The sequence below is a fragment of the Gossypium arboreum genome, chromosome 13 (genome assembly GCF_025698485.1).
Source record: "Gossypium arboreum isolate Shixiya-1 chromosome 13, ASM2569848v2, whole genome shotgun sequence".
NCBI classification, from domain to species: Eukaryota; Viridiplantae; Streptophyta; class Magnoliopsida; order Malvales; family Malvaceae; genus Gossypium; species Gossypium arboreum.
In genome coordinates, this window is record NC_069082.1 from 97,901,611 (window position 1) to 97,929,330 (window position 27,720).

General features: G+C 34.5%; 1 protein-coding gene and 1 non-coding gene across 3 annotated transcripts; one reads left to right on the forward strand and one right to left on the reverse strand.

Annotated features, from left to right (window-relative positions):
* Window positions 1–1,399: 1,399 nt before the first annotated feature.
* LOC108479636 (immune-associated nucleotide-binding protein 9) lies at window positions 1,400–6,616 on the reverse strand. Of its 2 annotated transcripts, none has more exons than XM_017782349.2 (6): window positions 6,491–6,616; window positions 4,721–4,965; window positions 4,319–4,596; window positions 2,997–3,161; window positions 2,785–2,919; window positions 1,400–1,860 (listed from the first exon to the last, which is right to left on the reverse strand). In XM_017782349.2, exons 2-6 carry the CDS (start codon window positions 4,953–4,955, stop codon window positions 1,654–1,656), a joined length of 1,020 nt encoding a protein of 339 aa, XP_017637838.1. In that variant the 5' UTR covers window positions 4,956–4,965; window positions 6,491–6,616; the 3' UTR covers window positions 1,400–1,653. The 2 variants fall into 2 exon arrangements, with proteins under 2 accessions (XP_017637838.1, XP_017637840.1); XM_017782351.2 differs by having other exon boundaries at window positions 6,376–6,497.
* A 7,622-nt stretch (window positions 6,617–14,238) lies between these two features.
* Window positions 14,239–14,345, forward strand: LOC128287155 (small nucleolar RNA R71). The gene has a single exon (XR_008277851.1). It is a non-coding gene; the product is annotated as a small nucleolar RNA R71 (small nucleolar RNA).
* Window positions 14,346–27,720: the final 13,375 nt, after the last annotated feature.

The window sequence follows — 27,720 nt, forward strand, 5'->3', positions numbered from 1 at the left end:
GTGTCACAGGCCGCGGATCAAAATCCGTGACGAATGCACCCAAAGCATCCCATGGTGGTCAGCTTATTAAATGAGGCTTATTTGAGTCACTTGAACTAGCCCGATTCATGGAGCATAAGGAAAAGTCTTTGTAGCCCAGTGAAATACTCCAGTAAAATTAGGGTTACCATGGTCAATGTAATACCTAATGGATAAGATTGTATAGAGTTTAAATCTCTTAGGACTCTCATCTTACAGATGGGCATTAGTCTTAACTGTTGATGAAATTTGTTTTGTACTATTGAATCTAGAATAGCTTAACTATAAACAGAGGCCTTTGCTTTTATTTATATTAATCACATTGATAGTTAAAAAATATATTTGAAAGCATTTACTCAAGCACCTTGTGTGCATTACTTTCTTGTGGTTTTTATGTTCATTTCAAGTTTCTTTCCATTTTGAGTTGTTTAGCCATATCTGAAACAAATAAATCGTTTAAAGCTGCACAGTTTGCGAAACTTACATTCTAACCCCATGACATCTATATATGTCCAAATCTTTTCATTCCATTCACTAGCACCCAAAAACCATCCACAAGAGGTTTGGCAATATCAATAGATACCCTCACCCTAATGAAGCTTTTACCATTTCCAATTTTCCCAGGATTTATCATCCACTCTAACCAAATCACCAATAATACTCCCAATAGTACAGGCATTCTTTATAGTAATCATCTCTAGAGGAAAATTATGTAACTGTATCCAGAAGTTAACTCTGTCAGAGCTCACCTCCTTGATACTCTTCTCCATATCCTACACCTTGAGATTGAAGCAAAATCCCATAATATTCCACGTACCATTAGCCAAGGCTTCTTCCATATATTCCTTCGATGCAAAGGACGCCATATACAAATTATTCCCTATTTCCCTGATTGCACTGGTCTCCCTTGCTGGCTAAATGCTCTGTATTACTCCACATACACCCCTCTTATTCACAATATTCTCTGAATGAATTTTCCTTGCCAACGAAACTTGTAAAGCTCCCCCAATCTGACTCTGATGCGCTTCAAGAATGATCTCTAGTTCCACCATAATCCCCACTGATTCAGATCGATTCGAAGGAAAAGAACAAGGGATAATTAAGCAGACCCCTTCTATAACCCGATTAATGAAGAACCAGAACCACAATTATCCTTTGAATGAAAAACAAAACGAGACCTCAAATAGAATGACGAAACAAAGTCTCTATCTAAAACCTAATTGACACCGGAAATTACTAAAAGGAATGCCCAACAACATGACTCAATCCTAAGGAAAATAAAAGGAAAAACAAAGAAAACCCAAAGAAAAACAAAGGAAAGAAAAAGAGCACTCATAGTAAAGAAAAACTTCCAAAAAATGAGAGAAATTTTTAATCCTAGTTATCTTGTAGTTGAATCGACTCCCCATTTCTACATTTAATTTCATCAAGTAAGAAAGAGATATTTCACAACAATAAAACCAGTGTTGAAATCTCTTATACACTTCAATATTTACAAAGAGGCATGAAGATAAGACAGTTGAATTTGGAGAAGCGTAAAATCATTTACGCAGGATTTAAAAGCATTATAGCAATTTAAAAGATTGAAAATAAATATAATAGCATAAGAGAGACATCTTCTCATTGTAGCGGCAATCACAGGATGGCACACCGAGCAGCTTGCTTGCGGAGCTCCTCTGTCTCTTTCTCTGCTCTTTCTAGATTCTCTCGAAGCTTCCGGATTTCATCATTTGATTTCATTTGAGCTAACTGTGCCAACTCTTCCGCCTTCAGCCGTGCTGCCTGCTCCTCTGCTAACTGCTGCTCCAACCTGACAGTTGTCTCCTTCAGCTTTGACTCAACCTATACAACATCATTCATTAACCACCAAACCATGCAAAAAGATTAGCTGGCTATATATCACTGAAATTTAACAATGGCTCGGGTTATATTGTGATTAACATGCAGACTCAATCTTGAGCCACCGAAAAATGGTTGATAGCTGGCAAAAAACCAACAAACATGAATTTTAAAAAGGAAAAGTTAAAAGGCACTCCCTCCTAGGAACACACTGCATTTGACCTAGGCGTACGAAATTAGCAAGGGTATTCTTTATTAGATGCATTTCAGAACAATTCTTATATATGAGAAGTAAGCAATGATTCTCACACATCAACAGAGGCATAAGTACATGAAGTGACAAGGATATTGGTAATTGGTATCAGAACTCTAATACAAGAAGGTAGACCCGGCAGCATTAAACAGGACATAAACTAAAATACAGCACACACAAAATATAACATGAATACATGAATATCTCAAATATAAAATACCTTAAAGTAACATGCCAAAATACACAAACATGATACGGTATATGTATGAAAGAGTAAAAAGTACATTTGATGTCTAAACTATGTTGCTGAGTATATCAAGAGCAATGCCTACACTCTTCAAATTAAAGACTAAACAAGGCCGAAAGCGAACACTTCAGGAAAATAGGAATAGAAAGACTCATGGTTCCCAACTAAAACAACTACCAGGGATAGTTTGGAATGAATTTGGGAAAATAAGATGTAGGGTTCAAAAGGCTGCTTGGCTATTCTTCTATCATATCTTGGCTTTCCCAGGTTTTATTCATGGTTTAGGTTGCAACAATAGGACTATTCTTATTTGGACTGAATTATATACATTAACAAAAAAGGGCCAAGGGGAAAAAAAGAGCTATAAAATTTGAGATGAAGATAGAAAAAAAATCATCAATTATAATAAGAAAGATATGCAGGTTACCATTTCAGTAATTCGCATAAGCTGCTCTTCATATGATCTTTCAATCTGCTCCTTAAATTCGGATATTTCTCGCTTGGAGTAGCCCTTTAGAGCAGCAACCACTTCTTGTTGATCACGAAGTTTAGTTGCCCCTTTCTGAGCAATAGATACAGATACAGTAGTTCTTTAAACTAAAATTACAACAAACTGAAAAAGAATGTAAAGACTCAAACCTTCAGTTCCGCAAACAACTCATCAGTATATGGTTGCCCACCATTCTGTTCTATGACCATGTTCACAAGTGTGAGAAGATCCTGAACTTGTGTCACTCTCTTGGTTTCATCCTTAGTCTTGTTGTCAAAAAGTACAAGTCGGTTTCCACAAAGACCTAGAATGTCCTGATCAATTTGAAGTAACAAAAAAATAAGTATTTATTGCCATTGCACATCAACTATATGCTTAAGTTCAAATAAGCTCACTAACAAAGTAATAACAATTGTAGCATAAGACCAGAGCACATGTATCACTATGTGAATAGGTAAAGATTATTCAGTCACTCAATGCATGAAAAGAGATATGCTTCACCCAAAGACTAAAATTATATGCTACCCAAGCATTTGCCATTCTCCATCCAATTTAAGAACATCAAAAAAATATTGATCATAGTTACATTCATCTATTTTTAAGCATTATCTTGATGCTCAAGGAAACAGAGTACAGCAAATAAATGTCCAAATAAACTTTAAAAGGAAGGCAGAGCGAGAAATGAACAAAATTTATAGATTCTCTATATGAAACAGAAAAAAAAGAGTAGATAAATGCTTATAGGGAGATTACACCAGAACTCAAGCTTTTCCATCAAACAATTTATCCTTTTAGTAAGCTACACAGATCAAGAAAACAAAAACAAAAACATTGTAATGAGCAAGTAATTCCTGGAATGTCTCTGTCAGCTGTCCAGACAAAGATAGCCATTTGGAGGTACCTAAGCAATCAGATTTTCTTAAATCAAACACCCATGCATCTAGCAACCCATGAACAAAAATAAAAAGAACTGATCATAAAGTTTATGCCATCCAACACAAGCACCAATGACTTGATCTTTAATCCTGAGAGACCTACATGGTACATAATATAAAATAATCGTCTAACCATATCTATTTCACATTCATGAAAATCCCAGAAATGTTAATTCCAACTAAAATTCACACCATAATTAACCAAACCATGAAATTTTACATTTTGCAAAGTCAATATTTTTTAAAAGATAACTTCATATTGATAGAGACAAGCTAATAAGATAATATGTCCAGGAAAAAAAGCCATACACTGAAAATGTAGTAAAACTCAGCAAATCAAAATTCTGAACTTCACATCTAAGCACAGCAATATACTTTCATAATTAGTATATGTAAAGCATGAGATTAGGACACAATTTTTTTAATCCCATCACCTCATAGGACTGTAACCTTCAAACCTGAACAGATAAGTCAACCAAACACAGCAAAGTCAGACATAAATGAAACTTCAAGCTGCATTTGGTTTAGGAAGCAACCTTTAATGGCTGTGGGCACTCGCGGCCCAAATAATCTTCCAATGTTTCCTCGTTTTCTTCCAGTTCATCCCCACCAGTAAACACTACAATCATGTAGTTAACAATTTTGCTACCAAATAAAGTCTGCAAACTACGCAATGCAGCTTCCTCTTCTTGTGAAAAGCGGGTCCTAACTGAGAAAACAACAAGAACTGCATGGATTCCATCCTTGGCAAGATCAATACATTTGACAATTTCTTTTCCAATGAATTCAGATCCAGCTGAGAAATCAAACAACCCTGCAATGACATGCTAAATTAGTCTTTAATGCATTGATAGCCTCAGAAAGAATAACCTTTTTCATGACCAAGTTAATGATACTACCATTAACTATAATAGGAAAAATGATACAAGACAACATACCAGGAGTATCAATGACATTTAAAATTTGCCCATCTTTAAGCACTGTTTTCTGCAATTCACAAGAACTAGTAACCCCAGATGAGCTAGCCCTTGATTTGAAGGATTTTTTTCCAAGAATGCTATTGCCAGTTGCACTTTTCCCATTGCCGGTACGTCCAACTAGAACCACAGTCTTAATACCATTGGAAGGTGAGGTGAACTCCCAATCATCATCTATTGCACTTCCACCCATCATATACTATTACCTGTTATATTAGAAAAACACTTTTACCCTTGAAACTATAATTTTAGCATTACAAACATGCATCTCATCAATCAAGAAACTGTTACCTTTTTCTAATTTTGAAGTTCACAATAATCTAAGAACCAAAGTTATCACTCAACTAATTCACCAGAAATGGAAAGCAAGTCAACTCCAACCATTTAAAAATAAACAAATAGAAAATATATGTATAATTCATGAAAAGCTAGTAACCATAGAACTAACTTGATTATCCCACTCAAGCTATAACACCCTTTAACATCGATTGTTACAGTCAATGACATTAAACAATTTTCTCAAATCTTATCATTTGACTTAAATTTTAGTAGAATCGCTAATTATTTTCTAAATACTAACAACAAAAAATTTAAATTCCACCAAAAGAAAATGGATACGAGCAGTAAAAATCTGGGCTCAAAAATCAAGGACTTAACTTCACTACAGCTATGAAAATGCAATTTTACTAGAAAGTATCAACATTTTTCTTTTGATCATCAGTAAATGATCAAGCTCTAACAATTTTAAACTAACCAGCTAAATGCTAAGTGGCCTTAATCTTTTAAGGCAGTGAGTGAATCAGAATCGACTTTTCAACTCAAATAGATCGACATACTTATCTCACGCATGATGGCATGTTATTTTTGTGCTTACATGGTGCTGATTGAGATTCAACCAGGGTGTAGACAGGGATTAAAAGGGATATGGTAAAAGAAAAAGAAACGATAAACCGGAACTCAAACATGAATATACTTAATTTGTTGTAATGAGTTCTCTAAGAATAAAAAAATGGTATTTCTTACTAGGGGCTTTTCGGGATTTTTCGAATTTACCGATTTTGTGATTCTAAGGTAGAAGAAGATTAAATTTGAGATTTTGTTGGGTTTCTTTTCCCCTTTTTCATTCAGTACCAACTTGAAATGCTTATATTTTTAAATAAATTTCATATCAGCATGTAATGAATCTATATTATCTTAAATTTCGTAATCCACAGATAACATTGACGCAGATGGTACAATTGCCCAAAACTAATCCCTTGAGTGGCTTGAAAAAGGTTTGGTCTCCATTAATCCAGATTCACTCAGTGCTTCACTAACCCAAACTAATAATTTACTAATTCAGTCAAACTAAACAAAGAATTCGGAAACTTTCAAGGTGCTTCTATTCTTATGTTCGACCTCTATCCAAAAGACTCAAACAGCAAGAAAATATAAATTATACAATTAAAAAAAGGCATAATGATCCAACAAAAATCTGTACTCAAACATCGAAGACTTAACTGCAGCAATAAGAAAATATTATCAAAAAAATTAAATAACAATATTTTTCCTGGATAAGTCAATAAATAAATAACGTTTGGTTTCCTTAGATCATAAACAAAGAATCGAGTACTAACAATGTAAAAAATAAGCAGAAAGAATCTGGAAAGTTTTGTGTTTCAATCCGAAAGTAAAGCAGGAAGAAGAGAAACTCAAGAAATATGGAATTGAAGACTAGATTAGACAACTTACCAGAGAAAGGTGCAGCTGAGAAAACAACAAATAACAATTCAATATTATTTTATATAAAAGAAAAAGAAAAAGAGAGGAAACTTGTTTTTGGGATAAGCGACTTCAATAAATATATCTAGAACTGGGGATGGTATACCGTAAATATATAACTCTTTTAAATATTTAAATTTACTTTAATATATTAAAATTATTTTAAAATTTATCCCATCAAAAATTTTAAATATATTTATATTATTATCACATTTATATATAACATTTCTAATTTTATTAAATTACTTGGTTAACTAAATTTATTTTATAAAAGATTTGTAGTATTTATAAATAAGAATTTTAGGTATATTTTATTAACTATATTTATATAATAACATATAAAAAGTTAATATTTATATCGTATTATATTATATTTAAAGTATTACTTTTTCATTAAAAGAAAAGGTAAAAATGTTATTTTAGTTGTAAATATCAAATTTTAATTATTTATATGATTAATTTATATTACATATATAAAAATTTTATAAATATTACATTTATTCAATATAATATAATATATTTATATTAATTATATATTATATACAAATTATTATAATCAATTTATTTATTATTAAGAAGAGAAGAAAAATTTTGATGAGTGAAGAGCATTAATTACAATATATCAAAAGAATTTGTACCATAAATGCTTTAATAATGATAATAATTATTTTATTATTATATTATTATAAAATTTTAAGTATTAAAATAATTAAATTAATTGTTGTTTAGTTATTTTTCATAAAACTATAAACTTACTAAATTATAAAACTTAAAACACATAAAGTCACAATGTTACACAAACTAAAATAATTAAAAGCGTTAATATAGACAAAATATTTAAACTTATTAACTTATACTTACTTGATAATTAATTTTTTTACTTAAAGGTTACGTAAATTTTGCAATCTGAAAGTCAAAATGGTACGTTTTTAATTACCTCGATGACGCGATTTGTATATAGGAAACCAGCCACTAAAACTACTCCATGTATCTATTTTTAATTAACATTTGGTTTTAAAATAATATGGTTGCAAAATTAATAATATCTTTCTAGTAATAATTTTTATTTGTCTAAAAAAAAAGGAAAGATTAACTATAATTAAATAATATATATAATATTTTTTAACCTTAAACCCATAACAATTTCCAATATGTTGATACAATGCTCAATAAGGGAAGGGTCCAGAAGAGAGGAAAATGGTTGTTGAGATAACTGATTCACTTAGTCAGGGTGAAAAGTCGAAGGTTATGGAGAATGAAGGTGGAGAGAGTTTGCAGGTTGAGTATAAAGAGAGTGTAGGGTAGGTATTCATGAAGAGCCCATCCTTTCTTCATCGTTCTTGGGAGTATTTATAGGCAAGGGTCCTGTGCAATATGATGCTACTGTGTTGGACTTGTCATCTAGCCATCATTGCGGAGCTCATGGGAGGGATGTCTTTGATGGGATGAAGATACCTGTGACAAGACAAATCCTGTCATTCATTCTGGCTCTGATGGGATAAAGCAATTGAGCCCACGTAATGTTTGGTGATCAAACGACTCCATGTTCCTAATGAAGATCAGGTTATCCGCTACTCTGATAGTCCCCCTGGTAGAGTGAGTTCACAAGTGACCTCTTGGCTTGCTGATGGCAGGTTTACTTGTAACACCCTTATCTCGTTGACAAATTAAAGTTATGGAGCATTACTATACAATCAGAAACATTTAAACATTATATCATTGAATAATTTAATCACATCATCAACCATTCATACATATGCATAGTGTCCCTAAATCAAGCTCTCGAGGCCTTAAAAATAGCTTAGAAATAATTCGGGACCAATTTGAAACAATTTGGAAAGTTTAGGAAAAAGATGCAAAATTTGCAAAACAAGGGTCAAACAGCCAGTGGCCAGGCCATGTGACATAGCTTTAGGCCATGTAACTTTCGAACTAAGGACACACGGCTGTGTCAGCGCCCGTGCTTTCACCTGTGTAACTCATTGAGTAAGGTCACACGGCCGTGTCACATGCCCATATGCAAGGATGGGTAACTCTATGAGTTGCCCCACATGCCCGTGTGTCAGGCCGTGTAACTCATTGACTTGCACCCTAAGAAAATCATCAGATGGCACATGGTCATGTCGCCAAGCCATGTGCCTCACACAACTGAGTCACATGCCCGTGTCCTAGGCCGTGTGAACCTAAAATTTACCTAAAATCAAACCATTTCATGCAGAAACATTCAATCCATTTGTGCACACCTTAAAGGGACCTAAAATATCATCTAAGCACACATATTTTTCCATTTCCAGGACCCTAATTCAACTAACAAATATACCATTCAAAAGTACCACAATTAGCACCCAAACATAACTTACTAAACATGTTCACATGCCTCATTTCATGCATACAAACCTAGTCCATTTAAGTTCTAAAACATACCACATTTAACCATTTCCAAAGCATTCAAAATATTCCAAAAGAGCCTTATTTAAAAGTATTTTAAAGTAACCAAGTGACATAATTTGGTAAAGTATCAAAGTGTACCAAACTAACATATCTATCTATATATACATGCCACACGGTTGTGTCTTAAGGCTGTGAAAAACTTTACAGCCCTTGTTAACACGACAAATGGAAAAAAAATATGCCTAATTTCAACACGGTTGTATGTGATGGTCCTTCTCTTCTTTCACGCCTATGTGCGAGGCCATGTGATCGACACGATCTACAACATGCCTGTTTGATAAGCCGTGTGTCTCACACGGCCATGTCTACAGCCTATGTAACTCTCTGTACCTGTGTGGTTTAAATTAAAATTGAAAAAAAAATTAGCTCTAGTTAGCACACGGCCTGTGACACAGCCGTGTGTCCAGGCCGTGTGCCACACATGGGTTTGTCTGCAGGCTATGTGGATCACTCCAGGCCGTGTGCATCTTTTTTTTTATTTTTTTCAATTTTTTATATTTTTTTAAAAAAATAACATGAAATTAAAATGATAAATAAGTAAAATAAAAAAAACTCGGGTTGCCTTCTAAGAAATGCTTTTTTAGAGTATAAGCTCGACTTCCCTTTTTAGCTAACGGTTAAGGCGTATCTTGGAACCAAAGCTCTTCTCACTCATTGTTAGTATTACCACCAAAATAAAGTTTGAGACAAAGACTGTTTACCTTGAATGTGAAATAATCAGTGTGTTACCTCAATGGTTCCGTATGGAAATACGTTTTGTACCACAAATGGGTTCGACCCTCTTGACGTAAACTCTGAATGAAAAATTCGTGGATCTAATTTGTCTAACAGCACTTTATCCCCAACTTTGAATTGGTTTGTTCTCTTTACATGCGCCTCATGGCATTACTTTGTTACTTTCCTTGTGCTTTCTCAATTGCTCATATGCCTTTGTTCGCCATTCATCTAGTTCATCGAGTTTCACCATTTGTTCTCCACTCATCCCTCAATTTCTATCACCTTGAAATGGATACTGTTCGGACATGTATTCATTAGTGATTTCCACAAAGAATATTGAGTCGCATGATTTCTAAGATTAACAAAATAACGAATATCATCTCGTTCACTAGTAACTCTAACAAAATCACATGCTTGAAGAGTAACATTTTCACCACCTACACTCAGCACAAGTTCACCACTACCCACATCAATAAAACGGCCGACCTAAAAGCATGGGTACCTCAGCATCCTCATCCATATCCAATAGAATAAAATCTACAGGAAATATAAATTTATCCACTTTCACAAGTATATCCTTAATAATACCCCTAGGATACCTGATTGATCTGTCAGCTAATTGAATACTCATCCTAGTGGGTTTTGGCTCCCCAAGACCAAGTTGTTTTAACACTTTATAAGGCATAATATTTATTCTAACCCCCAAATCATCCAAAACTTTTTCAACATTTAAACCACCAATAAGGCAAGAAATAGTAAAACTCCCTGGATCTTTAAGCTTGTCGGGTAGTTTGTTTTAGAAAATGGTCGAACAATCCTCATTAAGCTCCATAGTTGACAAGTCGTCTAACTTCTTTTATTCATTATCAGCTCCTTTAATAAATTTTCATACTTTGGTGTCTACGAAAGAACTCCAACAAAAGTTAAGTTAATATGCAATTTTTTCAAGAGTTCAAGAATTTTACCATATTGTTCTTTTATGTGGTCTCTCTTCAATGCTGCTGGATATGGAATTCGAGGTTTGAATTCTCTAACTACCAGTTTATGCTCTTTCTTGTTTTCCTCAACCTTATCATTTTTCACAATAGCTCCTAGCTTTGACTTCAGGCTCAACTAACCCTTCCACGCTTTGAACAGTGATTGCGTGGATTTGATCCTTTGGATTAGTTTCAGTGTTACTAGGTAAGCTATCTTGTGGTCTTGTCGAAACTAGTTTAGCAAGCTGTCCAATCTGATTTTCAAGCCCTTGAATTGATGCTTGCTAGTTTTTCAGAGCTATCACATTATTTTGAAATCGAGTTCTTAAAACTGAAATAAATTTGGCTAACATCTCCTCAAGGTTCAGTTTTTTTTCTTGCTGATAAGGTTGCTGAAAACCCAGAGGGGGTTGTAATCTTTGATTTCCTTAACCACCCGAGGAAAATTTTGGATGATTCCTACACATTGCATTATAATTATTGCTATATGGGTTATTTTGAGGTCTAGAATTATTCCCTAAAAAGTCAACTTGCTCATGCTCCATGATAGACTTAAAGGGTGAATATTCTGAATTAATCATCCCCGCTCCATTCGCATCATATTTCATTACTGTAACACCTTTAACTCATCTCTGTCGTCGGATTAGGGTTACAGAGTATTACTAAATAATCAGAACCATTTAAACATATTGTCATTCAATATTATAATCACATTTTAAAATATTTATACACATGCATATTGTCACTAAATCGAGCCCTCTAAGCCCTAAAAATAACTTAGAAACAATTTAGGACCAATTTGAAATAATTTGGGAAGTTTAGGAAAACAATGCAAAATTTGCAAAATAGGGGTCACATGGCTATGTGGCCAAGCCTTGTGCTTCACATGATTGAGACACACGTATGTGTCTCAGGCCGTGTAACAATTGAACTAGGGACACATGGTTGTGTCGCAACCCATGTCCTCACTCGTGCAACTCTTTGAATAGGGTCACACAGTCATGTAACTCTCTTAGTTGCCCCACACGCCTGTGTGCCAGGCCATGTGTCAGGACGTGTAACTCATTGACTTGCACCTTAAGAACTCATCAGATGACACACGATTTAGTCACACGCCTATGTCTCAGGCCATGTGGACCCAAAATGAACCTTAAACAAGTTTACCAATTCAAGCTTACTTGGACTCTAAGTAATCCATTTACTAGCCAAAAGACCTATTCAAAGTGACATTAAACAAGCTAAAAACATGCTAAATCAACCATCCAAAGTGTCTAACCAATGTATCCTTATTGATACCACAAGTATATACAATTATACATCAAAATGAATCATCAACCACAACTTATCAATTCACAAAATTAACACCTAACCAATGTGCCTATATTACCTTAACACATATCATTCATTTTTGCATTAAAATATCTTACCTTATTCTCATATATCATGTAAGTCAATTATTTGCACTTAAGTTCATACTGAACATTTTACATATCCAAAACAATAGTAATGACATACAAACCTATTACATGCCATATAATCCAAAGTGAATGTTCCAAAAACTACCGAAAATGAGAGGATAGTGTGACTTGAGTACTGATCCGACCGTCTAACCTTCAAAGTATCTACAAGAACAAAAAATACACAAGTAAGCTCATTGAAGCTTAGTAAGTTTGACGTACTAAAATGATAAATCTCACCGAAGTAAGTACAAGTTAAATAATAATACAACCATATGTATTCCCTGTCATCCATAATCTCAACCGGTGAATTGTAAAACTTAATTCAAAACTCAAATTCATGACAAAACCATCAAAATTACTAAAAAAGTTACCTTATCAAGATTTACAATCTGATGAACAAATTACGGATAGGAGTACATCGATATTCCAACCAAAATGCACCAGATGCTCATAAGAGCTAATCCATCCGAAACATACCAGACGCTCATAAGAGCTAATCCATTCGAAACATACCAAAATATAGAGTATAACACGAGTTAGCAACAAATGCTAAACTTCGGTCTACTCGGGAAACATATATATCACTCCACAATAGTCTCCACTCCAATCTCCCATAACACACCATATCTCGACTATACTCTATCCGGCGTTCAATCCGATCAAAGTATAAAATTTCAACATTTTTTCCTAAAAAAACATTACATCATTTGTAATAAAATATATCTATTATATTACATAATATCATCAAACATTCCATATAGATGTTAAATTAAAACTGTACGAACTTACCTGGATTGAATTGTATTAGTTGTAGAAGTTCAGGGACTATTCCGTAATTTTTTCTTTTTCATGAGTATCAACTGGATCTTGATCTAAAATATAAAATTTCTCAATTATTAGCTTACATTTCACATTCCAACTCATTTTACATTTTATACCCTTTTATTTCTCAAATTTACACAATTACCCCTAACATTTATAACTTTTGCAATTTAGTCCCTTAACCTGAAAATCATCAAATTAGCCAATTTTTCTCAAGCCTACATTTCAGCCAAATATACTAGGCCCTTAAAAAGTCCCTAATAAAAATCAAATTCACTATCAAACCCTAAAATTTTGACATATTCACGAATTAATCCTAAAATAAAAAATCTAACAAAAATCATTTCACAAAATAACAAAATAACACAATCAAAGCTTTAAATACATTTTTATCATAAAAAAAATTCAAGATTCATCAATGAGTACTTCTAAACTTTTTAATAGATTTAAGAACGAAGGTATGGGCTAGTTGGACCTAGTTGCAACGATCTCAAAAACATAAAAATTACAAGAAACAGACTCAAAATGGACTTACATGCAAGAGAAAATAATGCCCAAACCTCCAAGCTAGGTTTCCATGGTGTTTTTGGCAAGATGAAGTGAAAATGAAGAAGAAAATGCCATTCACTTCATTAATTTTGTATTAATTTTACAATATTTACCATTTTGCCATTAAACTTAATTTTTATTCAATTTTTATTTAAATTAAACCTCATTACCATCCACTATCTAAAATAAGGACTAATTTCCCTATTGGCCCTTCCACTTTTATTATTTAGGCCATTCAATCATCCTAGTGCATAATTTAATAAGTTTTGCACATTTTACAATTTAGTCCTTTTACTTTAATTAGCTATCTAAACGTTAATATTTCGAATAATATATTAATACAACTCTAATGACTCCATAAATATTCTATAAGTAATATTTACAAGTCAACATGACAAAAATTTGTGGCCTCAAAACCACTGTTCCGCCACCATTGAAAATCGGTTGTTACAATTATTGGGTTGACCTGCTTAGAAAATTTCAAACCATCAATTTTCTTATTTAGTGCTTCCACTTAAACTATCAACATAAAAACTGCATCTAGATTAAAAACACCAGTTTCTTTCATTGGTTTTGTTCTCATGAATTGCCACTAATAGGTATTTAGTGATATTTCCTCAATAAACTCTTGAGCTGCCTCGAGTGTTTTATTATTTAGTGTCCCACCAGCTGTTGTATCAATTAATTACCTAGTCGAGGGATTCAAATCGTTGCAGAAGGTTTGAACTTGTAACCAAAAAGTAACCCATAATGATGGCACATTCTCAAAAGATCTTTAAATCTCTCTCATGCATCATATAATGTCTCTAATTCAATTTGAGCAAAAGAAGAGATGTCGTTCCTCCATTTAGCTATTTTAGCCAGTGGGAAGTACTTCAATAGAAAATTTTCAATCATCTGATCCCAAGTCGTGATAGAACCCCGTGGAAGTGAATTCAACTATTGTTTTTCCTTGCTCCTCAAAGAGAATAGGAACAACTATTAGCGCATGGCATAATCAGTAACGCCGTTAATCTTAAATGTGTCACAGATTTCTAGAAAGTGAGCCAAATGAGCATTCAGATCTTCATCTTGATACCCATCATGTAGCACCCCAAACCCGGCCTAGACGTTAAGGCCGAATCCGATGTGCCACTTTGAAATCAAAAACCCGTGTTCCCTTTTCATTGTTTTAAAAGCCGACTTTTGTTAAACTAACCAAGTGAATGGAAGCTGGGCACCAGGTAGGTATCCATAACAGAGGAGGTGAGCCATGAAGGCTGCTTAAGTACCAAGCTCTCCGATTGGATCCAATCCTAGACATGTCCACATCCATTGCCACACTTGGTTATAACAAGTTGAAATTTCTTTGAGTGGTTATCTTTGGTAAATCGAGTATTCATGACGTCGTGTTATTTTAAAAAAAACAAGTATCGTTTTGAAATCACGCCCTAAGTCTAGCCCATTTGAATTATTATCCATCAATTTAAAGTTATTTAAAATAATATAATCCCAAAAAATCAAAGAAGAAAATAAAGTTAAAATGGCCTTATTACAACCCAAAAATTAAATAGTAATTAAAAATAACTTAAGAAAACCAGTCTCTTTTTCAAACCCAAAAGTATTCACCATAGCCACTTTGAATCCCCTCCGGCTCCAAGTCACCCACATCAAGGCTCACCTGCAAGGTTAAAGAAGGGTGAGTTTGGGGAAACTCAAGTGTGTAAGGAAAACCCATTCAAAGCCCAAGTCAGCTCAAGCCCATTGGGCCTAAGCCCATTCAGGTAACAGTGATACTGGGCCAGAGCCCTTTTCAGATTACAATAAACCGGGCCTTAGCCCCTTATTCAAATAATAGTATGGCCCATAGGCCCATTTCAAAATACATGCAACATCAATAACATATACAAGCCCATTTGGGGAGACTATTCAACCCACCAACCACTACACTCCACCCGTATTCACCATACACTCCATGTGGGGAATAGCTCAACCCACCCATTAACACAACACAGATTGTGCCCTTGTCGCTCATTACGAAAGAATTGAGGCAAAGCCTCCAGTACGTAGACAAGCCACTTTCAGTACTTCCTTCGTCAATATCCCAGTCCCATGCATCAGATAATAACAACATGGCATGCAGTAAATAACAATAATCAAACATGCATTTAGGTCAATTTAACCCTAGGGGTATTTCGGTAATTTATCTCCTAGGGGTAAAACTATAAATTTTTCCACTTTTAAAGGTATTTCAGTAATTTATCTATTTTAAGGTTTTTCATGCATATTCCTACCTTTCACGTACTAACAGAATTATGTACCGAGGGTTCTTACTGAATTGGGCCCGTTGGCCCATCATTCCAATTCTGGCCCATTAAGCCCAAAAATATCGAGGGCACAGAAATCATACATTTTGCAGTCCAAACATTGCAGCTTACCAAAAACATTAATCGATTTACCTCACGAGCATTCGCACACTCACAAATCTACAAAATATCGGTTTTTGGCATTTCGGCTTTTCGGCTTTTGCCGATCTAGACTAAGAAAGAGGGTGTTAATAACACGAACTGCCTACAATTGGATTACTAACACGTTAATCTAACTATTCAAATATGAACTACGTATTAACCCCTTACAATATTCGGCCAACCACACCTACAGTGTAACGCCCCCACGCCCGAGACCATCGTTGGAGTCGAGCTTGAGGGGTTACCGAACATAATTTATCAAATTAAGAACTTCAAATCATTTGTTTCTACATTCACAGCTTTCTAGCTACTCGCATCACAGTTATAAGAAAAATCATATCTCGAGTTACGAAACTCAAAATCAAGATCCGTAAATTTTTACTGAATCTAGACTCATATATCTATTTACTAAGTTTTTTCTAGAATTTTTGGTTGGGCCAATTAGTACAGTTTATTAATTAAAGTCTCCCCTATTTCAGGGTTCAACTGCTCTAACCTCTGTATATTACGAATCAAATATCTCTCTATACAGAATTTCAATGACTATGAGATTTGTTTCTATTAAAACTAGACTCGATAAAGAATCTTTAAATATAAAGAAAAAATTATAATTATTTTTTTAAAATGGATTATGAATTTTAAAGTCGAACAGGGATCCGAAATCACTCGGCCTGTTTCATAAAAGTTTAAATATCTCATAAAATATAATTTATATGCCTGTTTTGTTCAATCCACATGAAAATAGACTCATTAAGCTTCAATTTCATAACTTACTCATCATTTATTTCCACTTATACTATTTTTAGTGATTTTTCAAATTCATGTCATTGCTGCAGCAATATTCTGTTTTAAGGCAAGTTTCATCTTTCCATGAATATTTATGAACTAGATAACCTATTAAACTTCCATGATATCAAACATGATCTAAATTAGCCATCACCATGAATTATCAATATCAAACATTTTCTCAACCAAACATGGCCATATCATAGAATTATTTACACAAAATAGGTATATTGCTATACATGCCATACTTAAGTAGTTGTACAAGCCATTTACCAAGATAAAAGTCCTTTGGATAGTGTGATCGAACTTTCGATCTGTCCCGATTCCTGAGTCGGCTTGTTCAAAACTACAGTGAATGAAAAGGAAGGAGTAAGCATAAATGCTTAGTAAGTTCATATGCAAATAACAAGTAACATAACAATACAATCATACCAAACAACCTTAACATGGTATCACCAAAACATTTATCACATTTCTAAATATCATTCATCATCTTACGATCTTATCATTGTTGTATCTTTTTCCAACCCGAGGGTTAAGATCATACCTGTCCAAAGTGTCCATTTCACAACACTTACCCAAAACGTCACTTATATCTTAAGTGCTCTTCCATTAAACTAGAAATTTCACCCGTTGAACACATCGGAATATAACTCAGATACATGGATAATTTGCACATAAGTGCCACATATGTAATCAAGAAATCATGTAACCCGCCCCTAAGTGAACTCGGACTCAACTCAACGAGCTCGGGCGTTCGCATCCATAAATGAACTCGGACTCAACTCAACGAGTTCGGACATTTGCATCTATAAGTGAACTCGGACTCAACTCAACGAGTTCATATGCTCAACCATCCTAGTGACATGTCACTTGTATCCTAATCTATTCCTAAGGTTCAAACGGGCTTTTTCCCTCGATCCCACATTTGTCGTCTTCCATGGAATATCGGGCCGATACTCGGTAGCAATTCATATTTATCAAGTGGTAAACATAATTTGCATATTACTCAACATTAACCATAAAGCATAATATTTCACGATTAGAAATCAGCATATCATATAATTAACATCAATAACTTAAAAATAACAATTATGCTACATTATTTACACATGCACTTACTTTGGTACCAAAATATAAAGATTTTGCAATTTAGTCCACAATCTTTTCTTTTCCTCGATCGCGACTTGAATCTCGTTTTTATTGATCTATAATACCAAATTAATCTTATTTAATACATACATTCATCAAAACAACATTTAATATGAACTTTGGAAAATTACACTTTTGCCCCTAAACTTTTGCATAATTACACTTTTTCCCCTAGGCTCGGGAATTAAACTTTATTCCTTATTCTTATGTTTTATAACATGCTGATCACTTTTCCCTTCTATGGCAACATCAAATTCTCACTCTAACATATACTTGTGACTATTAGGTATTTTTACCGATTAAGCCCTTTTACTCGTTTTCACTCAAAACCGAGTAGCACAAGTTGTCTAACATAATTTAAAACCCCATATTCTATCATAAAACATTAAAATACACAAATTTCACCTATGGGTATTTTTCTAAATATAAACCCTAGGTTGAATTATTGCTAGCATAAGCTTAATCGAGCTTGAGGGATTCCAAAAACGTAAAGAACATTAAAAACGGGGCTTGGAATCACTTACTATGGAGTTTGAAAGTTGAAGAAACCCAAGCTATGGAGAGAGGGAGAATTCGGCAACAACTAAGGAGGATGATGACCAATTTTGTGTTATTTTTCCCATTTTATTTCATTTAATATCCAAATGACCAAAATGCCCTTTCTTACTAAACTTTCAAAAATTCTTTCATGTCCTAATTTTGTCCATGAACTTAAAATTGGTCAAATTGCTATTTAAGACCTCCTAATTAATATTTCAATGCAATTTCATACTAAAACTTCTAGAATGCAAATTTTACAACTTATTCGATTTAGTCCCTACTTTTAATTTAAGCACTTTAGGCATAGAATTTCATCACGAAATTTTCACACAATCATGCAATCATATCATAATCATCAAAATAATTATAAAATAATTATTTCTATCTCAGATTTGTGGTCACGAAACCACTATTCTAATTAAGCCCTAATTCAGGATATTACAACTCTCCCCCCCTTTTAAGGATTTTTGTCCTCGAAAATCTTACCGGTAAACAAGTGTGGGTATTGGTTTCTCATAGTTTCTTCAGGTTCCCATGTAGTCTCTTCTACTCCATGCTTTTGCCACAACACTTTCACAAGTGCAACACTTTTCTTTCTTAGTTGTTTGACTTCTCGAGCTAAAATCTTAATCGGTTCTTCTTCATAAGTCATATCTGGTCGTAGTTCAATTTCTGTCGGTGAAATTATATGTGAAGGATCCGAACAATACCGACGTAACATAGATACGTGAAACACATCATGAATCTTCTCTAATTCAGGTGGTAATGCTAGCCGATATGCTACCGGTCCAACTTTTTCAATTATTTCATACGATCCAAAAAAACGCGGACTTAACTTGCCCTTTTGTCCAAATCTAAGGACTTTCTTCCATGTAGACACTTTTAAAAATACCTTATCAACAACTGAAACTCCATTTCCTTTCGTTTCAAATCCGCATAAGATTTCTGTCTATCTGAAGCAGCTTTCAAACAATCTCGAATCACTTTCATCTTTTCTTCGGTTTCTTTTATTAAATCAACTTCATAAATCTGATTTTCCTTGAGTTCAGTCCAATACAATGGCGTCCGACATTTACGACCATATAATGCTTCATAAGGTGCCATCTTCAAACTTGTCTGATAACTATTATAATAGGCAAATTCTACCAACGGTAAATACTTTTCCCAACTACCTTGAAATTCCAATACACAACATCTGAGCATGTCTTCAAGAATCTGAATTACTCTCTCGATTGTCCATCGGTTTGTGGATGAAAGGCGGTCTTGAAATTTAACTTTGTACCTAATGCTTCTTGCAACTTTTGCCAAAATCGTGAGGTAAACCTCGGATCTCTATCCGAAATGATTGACAAAGGTATCCCATGAAGTTTAACAATCTCTGGATATACAATTCAGCCAACTTATTAAGAGAATAATCAGACGCATTAGGAATAAAATGAGCCGATTTAGTCGATCATCAACTATTGCCCAGATGGGATTTTTCTTCACTGGAGTTAACGGCAACCCCGATATAAAATCCATAGTAATCCGATCCCATTTCCATTCAGAACCATAATAGGTGGAGTAATCCGAAGGTACTTGGTGTTCACTTTCACTTGTTGACAAACTAAGCACTTTGATACAAACTCAAAAATATCTCTTTTCTTTCCACTCCACCAGTACATTTTCTTCAAGTCATTATACATCTTCGTACTGTCCGGATGAACCGCTAAACAACCATTATGTGCTTCATGCAAAATCTTTTGAATCAACTCATCATTTTTCGGTACACAAATCCAATTTTTAAACATTAAACAACCATCAGAACCGATTCTGAAATCTGATCCCGTATCAGCTTCACACTATTTTCTTTTGGCCAGCAAATCTTGATCATTTTTCTGAGCTTCAGAAATCTCTTGTAATAACATCGGTCTTGCTCTTAACTCTACTAGAATCGAACCGTCATCTGAAATTTTCAACTGAGTGTTCATAACTCTCAAAGCAAACAATAACTTTCTGCTTAAAGCATCAGCAACCACATTCGCTTTTCCCGGATGATAATCAATAACAAGCTCATAATCTTTCAATAACTCAACCATCTACGCTATCTCAAATTCAAGTCTTTTTGTGAATCAAGTATTTAAGACCTTTGTGATCGGTATATACCCGGCACTTTTCACCATACAAATAATGTCACCAAATCTTCAAAGCAAATACCACCGCATCTAATTCCAAATCGTGAGTAGGATAATTCCTCTCATGAGGTTTTAACTGCCTTGAAGCATAAGCCACCACTTTTCCTTCTTGCATGAGTACATACCCCAAACCATTTAAAGAAGCATCACTATACACCACAAATTCTTTACCTGATTCGGGTTGTACTAACACTGGTGCTTCAGTTAATAACTTTTTCAATTCTTCGAAACTCTGTTGAAATTCTTCCGTCCATTCAAATTTAACATCTTTTCAGAGGAGTCTAGTCATAGGAGCAGCAATTATAGAAAATCCATTTACAAACCACCGATAATACCCAACTAGGCCCAAGAAACTTCTAACTTCAGTTACGTTTTTCGGTGGTTTCCAATCAACAATGGCTGAAATCTTACTAGGATCAACCCGTATACCATCACCTGAAACAATATGACCCAAAAATCCAACTTCCCGGAGCCAAAATTCACTTTTACTAAACTTAGCATACAGTTGCTTATCTCTCAAAGTTTGCAAAACTATCCTCAAATGCTCAGCATGCTCTGTCTTGTCTTTTGAATAAATTAAAATATCATCTATAAACACCACAACAAAACTGTCTAAGTATGGCTAAAATATGCGATTCATTAAATCCATAAACACAGCAGGAGCATTTGTCAACTCGAATGGCATAACTAAAAATTCATAATGACCGTACCTTGTTCTAAAAGAAGTTTTAGGCACATCTGACTCTTTTACTCGTAGCTGATAATACCCAGATCTCAAGTCAATCTTTGAAAAACATGTCGCTCCTTTTAGATGATCAAACAAATCATCAATTCTCGGCAATGGATACTTGTTTTTGATTGTCACCTTGTTTAACTGCCGACAATCAACACATAATCTCATAGAACCATCCTTCTTTTTCACAAATAACACGGGAGCACCCCAAGGTGAAAAACTCGGTCTCACAAAGCCTTTATCAGTCAACTCTTGCAACTACGACTTTAATTCTTTCAACTCTATTGGTGCCATTCTATATGGATCAATCGAGATCGGAGCTGTTCCCGGTATCAAATCAATATCAAATTCTACTTCCCTGACTGGAGGCAAACCCAGCAATTCTTTTGGAAATACATCCGCAAATTCACACACAACCGGCACTAATTCAAGTTTCTTTTCAACTTCTTTTGTATTAATTACATACTCCAAATAAGCTTCATAACCCTTTCTCAAATATCTCTGAGCCGACATCGAAGAAATCACACTAGACAATGCCTCTGATTTATCTTATTCAACCCGCAGAGTTTCATCGTTTTCACACTTTAATTCTATAACCTTTTCTTTGCAATTTACTATAGCATCATGCAATGTCAACCAATCCATACCCAAAATAACATCAAATTCATCAAACGGCAACAACATCAAGTCGGCCGGAAAGTAATGACCCCGAATCATTAAAGGGCATTTCTTGCTTACTTTATCAACTATCACGCATTTGCCTAACGAGTTCGACACTCTAGTCATAAATTCTGTGTTCTCAATAGGTATATTCATACTAGACACTAGTTTCATGCATACATATGAATGAGTAGAACTAGGATCAATGAAAGCAATAACATTAATATCATAAAGAGAAAATGTACCGGTAATCACATCGGGTGAGGAAGCATCTTCACGCTTTAATAGCATAAGTTCTAGCTGAGCTCTTCCTTCAGATCTAACTCACGCATCTCGGCTACATTCTTCGCTTGTTTCACTTCCACTTTTCTCGGATACCTTCCCTCGAGTCTGCACCACTAGCTTTTACACTGAAATTTTTCTTTCTCATCTCTTTCTGGGCAGTCTCTAATAAAATGATCCGGAGAACCACATCGAAAACATTCATTTGCTCTGCACAGACCAAAATGATTTCTACCACACCACTGGCACTCGGGATTAACAAATCTCGAGTTCCCTACATTGGCTGTAGAAGTATTCTGAGATTTAGGACCCACATTCTGCTTCTTAAAATTTCCATATGATTGCCCAGCTGAAACTTGGGAACGAGGATTCATATTTCTTGACTTTCCGGGTGGCTGTGAAGGTGCCTTACTCATTGGCTTTTTCTTCCAATTTCGTGTCTCAGCCTCTACCTTTCTCTTCTCTTTAAGTAGTTCTTCAGCCTTGCAAGCTCGATCAACCAGTACTACCATTTCTTTCAGTTCAAGGATCCCGACAAATACCATAATGTCTTCGTTGAGCCCGTCTTCTAATCGTCGGCACATCTTGGCTTCTGTAGGAACATATTCCCTGACATACTTACTCAATCGAACAAACTCTCTTTCATATTCTTAGACTGACATATTACCTTGCTTCAGCTTAAGAAACTCTTTACATTTTTGATCAATAAATCTTTCACTAATATATTTCTTCCAAAACTCTTCTTGAAAGAATTCCCAAATTACCCTCTCTTTCGGTACCACCGAAATCAAAGTCTTCCATCAATTATAGGATGAATCTCTCAAAAAAGATGTAGCACATTTTAAACATTCTTCAGGTGTACAAGATAATTCATCAAATACCCGGATAGAGTTTTCAAGCCAGAACTCTACTTTCTCTTCATCATCATCAATATTTGCTCTAAATTCTTCAGCCCCTTGTTTACGAATTCTATCAACGGGGTTTCTGTGAAATTTTATCATATCCACTCCTTGAGGAATCGGAGGCATAGGTTGAGGAATTGGGAGAGGTGGGGAAGGTCGTACATTTGGGTTCGTACGAACGAACTCAGTGTACCATGCACCCATCATTTGGAGAAAGGCTTTCCAATCCCTTTCTCCTCCTCCCCGACCAACAAGCAGGAGGTGGGTTTTCAATCGCACACGCCCCTTCAAATTTGAGCTGGTGCATTACTCTCTACTTCATCTGCCACAGCTGGATCGGGATCCATTTACTATATAAAAATCATTTAAAAAGGTTAGAAATCTTCACACTATCACAATTCATACATATGACATGTATAGCAAAAATCCGTACATACAACACGTAGTCTGAGAACCGACTAAACCTGCTCTGATACCACTAAATGTAACGTTGCCACACCCGAGACCATCACCGGAGTCGAGCTTGAGGGGTTACCGAACATAATTTATCAAATTAAGAACTTCAAATCATTTGTTTCTACATTGACAGCTTTCTAGCTACTCGCGTCACAGTTATAAGAAATATCATATCTCGAGTTACGGAACTCAAAATCAAGATCCATAATTTTTTCCTGAATCTAGACTCATATATCTATTTACTAAGTTTTTTCTAGAATTTTTGGTTGGGCCAATTAGTACAGTTTATTAATTAAAGTCTCCCCTATTTCAGGGTTCAACTGCTCTAACCTCTGTATATTACGAATCAAATATCTCTCTATACAGAATTTCAATGACTATGAGGTTTGTTTCTATTAAAACTAGACTCGATAAAGAATCTTTAAATATAAAGAAAAAATTATAATTATTTTTTTAAAATGGAATATGAATTTTTAAAGTCAGAATAGGGGATCCAGAAATCACTCTGGCCCTGTTTCATAAAAGTTTAAATATCTCATAAAATATAATTTATATGCCTATTTTGTTCAATCCACATGAAAATAGACTCATTAAGCTTCAATTTCATAACTTACTCATCATTTATTTCCACTTATACTATTTTTAGTGATTTTTCAAATTCATGTCATTGCTGCAGCAATATTCTGTTTTAAGGCAAGTTTCATCTTTCCATGAATATTTATGAACTAGATAACCTATTAAACTTCCATGATATCAAACATGATCTAAATTAGCCATCACCATGAATTATCAATATCAAACATTTTCTCAACCAAACATGGCCATATCATAGAATTATTTACACAAAATAGGTATATTGCTATACATGCCATACTTAAGTAGTTGTACAAGCCATTTACCAAGATAAAAGTCCTTTGGATAGTGTGATCGAACTTTCGATCTGTCCCGATTCCTGAGCCGGCTTGTTCAAAACTACAGTGAATGAAAAGGAAGGAGTAAGCATAAATGCTTAGTAAGTTCATATGCAAATAACAAGTAACATAACAATACAATCATACCAAACAACCTTAACATGGTATCACCAAAACATTTATCACATTTCTAAATATCATTCATCATCTTACAATCTTATCATTGTTGTATCTTTTTCCAACCCGAGGGTTAAGAACATACCTGTCCAAAGTGTCCATTTCACAACACTTACCCAAAACGTCACTTATATCTTAAGTGCTCTTCCATTAAACTAGAAATTTCACCCGTTGAACACATCGGAGTATAACTCAGATACATGGATAATTTGCACATAAGTGCCACATATGTAATCAAGAAATCATGTAACCCGCCCCTAAGTGAACTCGGACTCAACTCAACGAGCTCGGGCGTTCGCATCCATAAATGAACTCGGACTCAACTCAACGAGTTCGGACATTTGCATCTATAAGTGAACTCGGACTCAACTCAACGAGTTCAGATGCTCAACCATCCTAGTGACATGTCACTTGTATCCTAATCTATTCCTAAGGTTCAAACGGGCTTTTTTCCTCGATCCCACATTTGTCGTCTTCCATGGAATATCGGAACCGATACTCGGTAGCAATTCATATTTATCAAGTGGTAAACATAATTTGCATATTACTCAACATTAACCATAAAGCATAATATTTCACGATTAGAAATCAGCATATCATATAATTAACATCAATAACTTAAAAATAACAATTATGCTACATTATTTACACATGAACTTACTTTGGTACCAAAATATAAAGATTTTGCAATTTAGTCCACAATCTTTTCTTTTCCTCGATCGCGACTTGAATCTCAGTTTTATTGATCTATAATACCAAATTAATCTTATTTAATACATACATTCATCAAAACAACATTTAATACGAATTTTGGAAAATTACACTTTTGCCCCTAAACATTTGCATAATTACACTTTTGCCCCTAGGCTCGGGAATTAAACTTTATTCCTTATTCTTATGTTTTATAACATGCTGATCACTTTTCCCTTCTATGGCAACATCAAATTCTCACTCTAACATATACTTGTGACTATTAGGTATTTTTACCGATTAAGCCCTTTTACTCGTTTTCACTCAAAACCGAGTAGCACAAGTTGTCTAACATAATTTAAAACCCCATATTCTATCATAAAACATCAAAATACACAAATTTCAACTATGGGTATTTTTCCAAATATAAACCCTAGGTTGAATTATTGCTAGCATAAGCTTAATCGAGCTTCCGGGAGTCCAAAAACGTAAAGAACATTAAAAACGGGGCTTGGAATCACTTACTATGGAGCTTGAAAGTTGAAGAAACCCTAGCTATGGAGAGAGGGAGAATTCGGTAGCAACTAAGGAGGATGATGACCAATTTTGTGTTATTTTTCCCATTTTATTTCATTTAATATCCGAATGACCAAAATGCCCCTCCTTGCTAAACTTTCAAAAATTCCTTCCATGTCCTAATTTTGTCCATGAACTTAAAATTGGTCAAATTTCTATTTAAGACCTCCTAATTAATATTTCAATGCAATTTCATACTAAAAACTTCTAGAATGCAAATTTTGCAACTTATTCGATTTAATCCCTACTTTCAATTTAGGCACTTTAGGCATAGAATTTCATCACGAAATTTTCACACAATCATGCAATCATATCATAATCATCAAAATAATTATAAAATAATTATTTCTATCTCGAATTTGTGGTCACAAAACCACTATTCCGATTAAGCCCTAATTCAGGATATTACAACTCTCCCCCCCTTTTAAGGATTTTCGTCCTCGAAAATCTTACCGTAAACAAGTGTGGGTATTGGTTTCTCATAGTTTCTTTAGGTTCCCATGTAGTCTCTTTTACTCCATGCTTTTGCCACAACACTTTCACAAGTGCAACATTTTTATTTCTTAGTTGTTTGACTTCTCGAGCTAAAATCTTAATCGGTTCTTCTTCATAAGTCATATCCGGTCGTAGTTCAATTTCTGTCGGTGAAATTATATGTGAAGGATCCGAACGATACCGACGTAACATAGATATGTGAAACACATCATGAATCTTCTCTAATTCAGGTGGTAATGATAGCTGATATGCTACCGGTCCAACTTTTTCAATTATTTCATACGGTCCAATAAAACGTAGACTTAACATGCCCATTCGTCCAAATCTAAGGACTTTCTTCCATGGAGACACTTTTAAAAATACCTTATTACCAACTTGAAACTCCATTTCCTTTCGTTTCAAATCCACATAAGATTTCTGTCTATCTGAAGCAGCTTTCAAACAATCTCGAATCACTTTCACCTTTTTTTCGGTTTCTTTTATTAAATCAACTCCATAAATCTGATTTTCCTTGAGTTCAGTCCAATACAATGGCGTCTAACATTTACGACCATATAATGCTTCATAAGGTGCCATCTTCAAACTTGTCTAATAACTTTTATTATAAGCAAATTCTACCAACGGTAAATACTTTTCCCAACTACCTTGAAATTCCAATACACAACATCTGAGCATGTCTTCAAGAATCTGAATTACTCTCTCTGATTGTCCATCAGTTTGTGGATGAAAGGCAGTGCTGAAATTTAACTTTGTACCTAATGCTTCTTGCAACTTTTGCCAAAACCGTGAGGTAAACCTCGGATCTCTATCTGAAATGATTGACAAAGGTATCCCATGAAGTCTAACAATCTCTCGGATACAATTCAACCAATTTATTAAGAGAATAATCTGTACGTACCGAAATAAAATGAGCCGATTTAGTCAGTCTGTCAACTATTGCCCAGATGGTATTTTTCTTCGCTGGAGTTAACGGCAACCCTGATATAAAATCCATAGTAATCCGATCCCATTTCCATTTAGGAACCATAATAGGCTGGAGTAATCCCGAAGGTACTTGGTGTTCAGCTTTCACTTGTTGACAAACTAAGCACTTTGATACAAACTCAGAAATATCTCTTTTCATTCCACTCCACCAGTACATTTTCTTCCAGTCATTATACATCTTCGTACTGTCCGGATGAACCGCTAAACAACCTTTATGTGCTTCATGCAAAATCTTTTGAATCAACTCATCATTTTTCGG

Coding starts and splice junctions, on each gene's coding strand:
- LOC108479636 (XM_017782349.2), bottom strand. CDS start 4,955: ATGATGGGTGGAAGTGCAATAGATGATGATTGGGAGTTCACCTCACCT. Junction 4,597..4,720: donor AAATGTCATTGATACTCCTG/GTATGTTGTCTT, acceptor ATGTCATTGCAG/GGTTGTTTGATTTCTCAGCT. Junction 1,861..2,784: donor TTATGCGAATTACTGAAATG/GTAACCTGCATA, acceptor GATGTTGTATAG/GTTGAGTCAAAGCTGAAGGA.